This window comes from Rhinopithecus roxellana, chromosome 6 (genome assembly GCF_007565055.1).
Source record: "Rhinopithecus roxellana isolate Shanxi Qingling chromosome 6, ASM756505v1, whole genome shotgun sequence".
Taxonomy (NCBI): domain Eukaryota; kingdom Metazoa; phylum Chordata; class Mammalia; order Primates; family Cercopithecidae; genus Rhinopithecus; species Rhinopithecus roxellana.
Genome location: NC_044554.1, coordinates 80279685 through 80285589, shown reverse-complemented (window position 1 = coordinate 80285589; position 5905 = coordinate 80279685). Strand labels below are relative to the sequence as shown.

Here is a 5905-nt window from a genome sequence, read left to right as displayed (position 1 = left end):
GTAATACATTACAGTGAGCCACCATGCCCAGCTGCTGCCTACATTTTAAATATTCTACTCAACAAACATTGAGACTTCCTGGGTCTGGAAAGTAAGAAAAAAATCTAAGTATTATGTAGAATTAAGCAAACAAGTGATGTTTCAGAAGTAACCCATTACTGCTTAAAATAAAGCCTACATCAACACTCTAACTCAAACAAGGACAGACAATTGTTATTTAGTTTTTATTTCATAATCATAAACTTAACTCTGCAATCCAGCTAGGCATGGGAGAGAACAAGGAAAACATGGAACCCAAAGGGAACTGCAGCGAGAGCACAAAGATTCTAGGATACTGCGAGCAAATGGGGTGGAGGGGTGCTCTCCTGAGCTACAGAAGGAATGGTCTGGTGGTTAAGATAAAACACAAGTCAAACTTATTCGAGTTGTCCACAGTCAGCAATGGTGATCTTCTTGCTGGTCTTGCCATTCCTGGACCCAAAGCGCTCCATGGCCTCCACAATATTCATGCCTTCTTTCACTTTGCCAAAGACCACATGCTTGCCATCCAACCTTGAAAGGGAAGAACAATCACTATGATTGGCGACCACAAACAAGCAGTGTCCATGTGTCATGAACCAAGACAAGAAAGGTAGTTTTTTTTTTTTTTAACTAAAACCTTTTGTAGTAAATGTCATTAAACATACGATTCTCCAATTACCATTGAAGAGTTACACATATAGAATGAAGTGCTCCCCCCCCACAAAAAATAAACACAACAAAACAAAAAAAACCCAATCAATCACGTTATTAATAGTAACATAAAAGTAGCACTTAATTGGCCTGGCACAGTGGCTCATGCCTGTAATCCCAGCACTTTGGGATGTCAAGCCAGGCAGATCACTCGAGCCCAGGAATTCGAGACCAGCCTGGCCAACATGGTAAACCCCCGCTTTACTAATAATACAACAATTAGCTGGGAGTGGTGGTGCATGCCTGTAGTCCCAGTTACTCGGGAGGCTGAGGCAGAAGAATCGCTTGAACCTGGGAGGAGGTTGCAGTGAGCTGAGGGCACCCCATTGCACTCCAACCTGGGAGACAGTCTCCAGAAAAAAAAAAAAAAAAAAAAAAAAAAAAAAAAAAAAGTCGCACTTAACTGAACCGCCCAGCTAAGCACTCAGTTTCTATTATAGTATCTGGCATTCTGTATCACATTGACTGTATTTGTAGCTATGTATGCTCTTCTAGTATCTTAGGGATGAAAATGTCTATGGAAGGAAAAGTTGAAGAAAACAACTAGTGTTTGTTCTGTTCCCTTCCAGGGCAAATTTTCATTTAGTCAGGTGGTTAGTGTGCCATGTTGTACCCTTACCACTCAGTCTTGGCAGTGCAGATGAAAAACTGGGAACCATTTGTGTTGGGTCCAGCATTTGCCATGGACAAGATGCCAGGACCTGTATGCTTTAGGATGAAGTTCTCATCTTCAAATTTCTCCCCATAGATGGACTTGCCACCAGTGCCATTATGGCGTGTGAAGTCACCACCCTGTCAACATATAGGAAAACTGTCACTTCTGACAACCATAAAGTGTGCCAAATCTGCAAGGTTCAAACTTTAAAACCAAGTTCAAACTGAATAGAAGGGTTAAATAGAACCAAAATATTAAGAGTAACAGCTCAGGTATGTGTATTCTGAAATATTCTGGCTCAATACCAAATGAAGGGAGCAACCCAAATAAAATAAAATTCAGTAAATTTCGTACCTGACACATAAACCCTGGAATAATTCTGTGAAAGCAGGAACCCTTATAACCAAATCCTTTCTCTCCAGTGCTCAGAGCACGAAAATTTTCTGTTTAAAAAAAAATTAAAACACATATATACACACATACATTAACATATACATATATTTACACACACAAATTGTCACAATTGGAACATCTTTGTTAAACTTAGAAAATGGACCAACCTGCTGTCTTTGGAACCTTGTCTGCAAACAGCTGTAAGAGAAAATTACAGTTAATTAACATCTGCTTATTGTGTTGCTTAGTACCCATGCCTTTAGGGGCTTCTGAGTCAAAAATTCATTTTCTCACTAGAATACTTCTTCAGTAATTACTTTAATCCTGAGAACTGCTCCTGACAGCCATAAGGCCCTGCAGGCAGTTGGGTTAAGAAACATGAAACCCGAAGACATGCCAAAAATCCAGAACTAGTCATGACTTAAATAGTGAGACTTCTAGAAAGTGTCTCAAACTTTTAGTACATCACACCTACTTCTGAAAAGATATATGGCTTCTTAAATGTCTATCACCACCCCCCAACTTGAGCTAGAACCTAAAGGCAAAATTCTAAGGAAGAGCAAGCACTGCTGCATGATCAGGGGTAAATAGCTGTTGTTTTTAGCCACTCGTAATGAAAATGCTACTACCTCCAATCTGTTAACATAGCTTTATGGATTAGATGAGCAGTCACTTCTTGGTTTCCAGGCCCCTTACCTAGTAGTGGGGTAAAAAATAAAGATTGGTTTCTAGTATATCTGGTTTTGAACCTTTCTTGAATGTATGATACATTATGGTTAGAGAGGTAGCTTAAATACCACAAACATTTACAAGCCCTTTCATAAAAACAGCTTGTTTAAAAGTAGCATTTTATAAGCTATTCCAGAGATGTGACTAAATTAACTATTAGTATCCGTGTACATTTCTCTTACAGCAATGTACTTTTTTTTTTTTTGAGACAGAGTCTCGCTCTGTCCCCAGGCTGGAGTGCAGTGGTTCACTCCAACCTCCGACTCCCGGGTTCAAGCGATTCTCCTTGCCTCAGCCTCCGGAGTAGCTGGGATTACAGGCAAGTGCCACCACGACCAGCTAATTTTTGTATGTTTAATAGAGGTGGGGGTTTCACCATGTTGGTCGGGATGGTCTCGGTCTCCTGACCTCGTTATCCGCCCGCCTCGGACTCCCAAAGTGCTGGGATTACAGGTGTGGGCCACCGCGCCTGGCCAACGTACTTATTTTTTTCGTTTTTAGGTATTTGTACCTAGAACGTATGGTCTTTTTTAAAACATCAGCTTTTCTCAGAGCTTTGTAGTCGGTAAATTTAAGTTACTATGGCTTCCCTTTCAGACTTTCGCCAAACCCAAAGCCCTTATTGGCAGTTACCCCTCCATTCTCACCAAGACCTGCAAGTCCTTTCTCACTTCCCTCAAGCTCTCTGGGTAACCTGACGCTCAGTATTAGGTCAGGCCAAGTTTCCACGAAAGCCCTTGTCACTTACCAGCTTTGACTACAGTCATAGGTGGGGTGGGGTGTGGATTAACATGCAGTGTTTCAGTGCCTACTAAGTGCCAGGCACTACGGACAGGGTAGGCAACAAGGAAACCGCCCTGTCCTCACGAAGACTGCATGAGGATCGATCTGGTAGCCTTTTGAGATGTGGTTTAAAGAAATAAAATCAGCCGGCCGGGCGCGGTGGCTCAAGCCTGTAATCCCAGCACTTTGGGAGGCCGAGACGGGCGGATCACGAGGTCAGGAGATCGAGACCATCCTGGCTAACACGGTGAAACCCCGGCTCTACTAAAAAATACAAAAAACTAGCCGGGCGAAGTGGCGGGCGCCTGTAGTTCCAGCTACTCGGGAGGCTGAGGCAGGAGAATGGCGTGAACCCGGGAGGCAGAGCTTGCAGTGAGCTGAGATCCGGCCACTGCACTCCAGCCTGGGCGACAGAGCGAGACTCCGTCTCAAAAAAAAAAAAAAAAGAAAAAGAAAAGAAATAAAATCACTAATATCCTATTTCGCTACTCTCTAAGGTCTATCCATGTTAACTGGAATGGAATCGCACTCTATTTAACTTTTAAGACATGCGCCAAGTTTAGATATGCTGTAATTACAACTGATCTTTAAGAACTCATTTAACGATCTCAAAACTAATTAGGTAATCACTGGTAATCCACCTTGGTCGAAAGAGGCCTGCCTTGTGGCCAGTCGCCACTTGCCTGGTAGGCAAAGGGACAATCGGCAGGGGCTCAAGAGCGCCTCCCCCGCCAACGCCGTCACTGCAGTGGAAGGCGGTCCTTGGGCACCAGCAAAGGCAGGGCCCATTTTCACATTTCCGCTTGGGGGTGGGGGACACGGGCGGACGTTTGGGGCTCATGTATAAATATTCCTACTTTATCCAAATGGAAGACACTTTAAGCGGCAATCTATCACATCCCAGCATTATCTCCTTTTATAGCATGGCCTCCCGGGATCTACAGAAGGACTGAGCATAGACGGGCTCACACCGCGCCTCGATCCTTCAGAAAAACCCTCAAGCAAGCAGCTTCCCAGCTCAAGATGTAAAGCACCCGTGCCTGCCGAGGAGCAGCTTCCCAGGAAAGCGGTCGTGAGCGCGCTTCTGGCTCCGGTCTGCGACGCCCAGGCCGAGCTAGGGCGGAGCCCAACGGCTCTCAAGGCGCCGGCCTGAGCGCGGCCGCCAAGCACGTGCGTCGGGCAGGACAGGGCGCGGCCACATGGGGCAGGCGGGCGGACGCGGGCCCCCTCCCCCAACAGCCGCGCAGCCGCCCCGCCTGCCTTTGTCCGCCACCGCCCCGGCCTCCTCCCCGCGTCTCGCGGACCTCCCAAAATGGCCCCTAGTCAGGAAATGGCGCCGCTGCCCGCCCGCGCTAGCCCCTCCAGAAGGGTCGCCCCGCGCCCGGGCCTTCGGGGCGCCACCACCCACCCCGACCTCGGCCCGCTTTCTGGGCCCCATTCCCGCACGCCGCCGCATGCCCGACCTCGAAGGAGACGCGGCCCAAGGGCTCGCCGTCGACGGCAATGTCGAAGAACACGGTAGGGTTGACCATGGCTAGTACTACAAGAATTTCCTCGGCGGCAGCGTCTGCAAAGCGGCACGAGCCTGGCCTCCCGCCCCTTTTATACCAGGTTCGGCCCCGCCCGCAGCCCGGTCTCGCGCCTCCGTCCTGGCCAATCGCATCTGCGACTTCGTCAGAGTGACAGTGCAGCTGGCCTATGGACGGAATCGGCGCTGGTGGGGACGACACAGGAGGTGCGCCTGCGCGCTAACGCGCGGAGGCAGGTTCCCGCCCGCGGGCTCCGTCGCGGTGGCTGCGGCATGGGACTCGGGGCGGGGCGGCAGTGCGGGGCGCGGGGCATGGGGGAGGGTCAGTGCGGAACGGGGGTGGGCAGCTTGGCGCGCGCGCACGCGGGAGACGGAAGCGCGGCAGCTCTTCGGCCGTTGTCAAGCGATGAGGCGCGTCTCCCCATTGCACAGAGAGGGTAACTGAGGCGAATGCAGGTCTCAAGGTCGCGCCGCCAGTCAAGGTCGACTGGGGTCCCGCGCCCGGACCCTGCGCCTCCGCGAGCGGAAATGGGGATAACGCGTCCCCGAGGCCGAGGAGCAGCCTTGCGTCCGCATTCCGTGCAGGCGACCACCGCGTCGCTTCCGACCAGGCAGTGTCAGGAAGGAGGTTGCCTTTGAGCATCGCTGTTTTCTCTAACGAGGTGGGACAGGAGCAGTCTCCGGTTTTGAAAGATTATGAAATACCTTCAAAATGCCCTACTTTCCTAAAATATCTTACACTCTGCTTGAGTCTTCTTCAGGAGGAAGCCATTAAAACAGGAGCCTGGCAAGGATCTTACCTGTGAAGATGCATTGTGCACGTTTTGCCCTCTTTCTTACTCTTTTTGAATCTCTGCTCCTGGTCCTTCCCCGCCCTCACCCCGCCCAGCTCCCACCGTCCCCGCCTCAGGACTGAATTGTGCTTTGATTTCTGGGTGAAAGATAAGTCACAATTTAAAAGCGAATTTTTTCAGGTAAAGACATTAATAATACTTTTATTAAAATACACTTGTAGGCCAGGCGCGGTGGCTCATGCCTGGTGCTTTAGGACGCCAGGAGGCCAAGGCCGGGGAGGATCTCTTCAG

At 49.1% G+C, this 5905-nt stretch overlaps 1 protein-coding gene across 1 annotated transcript; it reads right to left on the bottom strand.

Moving 5' to 3' along the window:
* Window positions 1-205: 205 nt before the first annotated feature.
* Window positions 206-4908, bottom strand: PPIA (peptidylprolyl isomerase A). Its single transcript, XM_010374579.2, has 5 exons — window positions 4756-4908; window positions 1948-1978; window positions 1742-1830; window positions 1352-1524; window positions 206-552 (listed from the first exon to the last, which is right to left on the bottom strand). Exons 1-5 carry the CDS (start codon window positions 4822-4824, stop codon window positions 417-419), a joined length of 498 nt encoding a protein of 165 aa, XP_010372881.1. The 5' UTR covers window positions 4825-4908; the 3' UTR covers window positions 206-416.
* Between the last annotated feature and the right edge of the window lie 997 nt (window positions 4909-5905).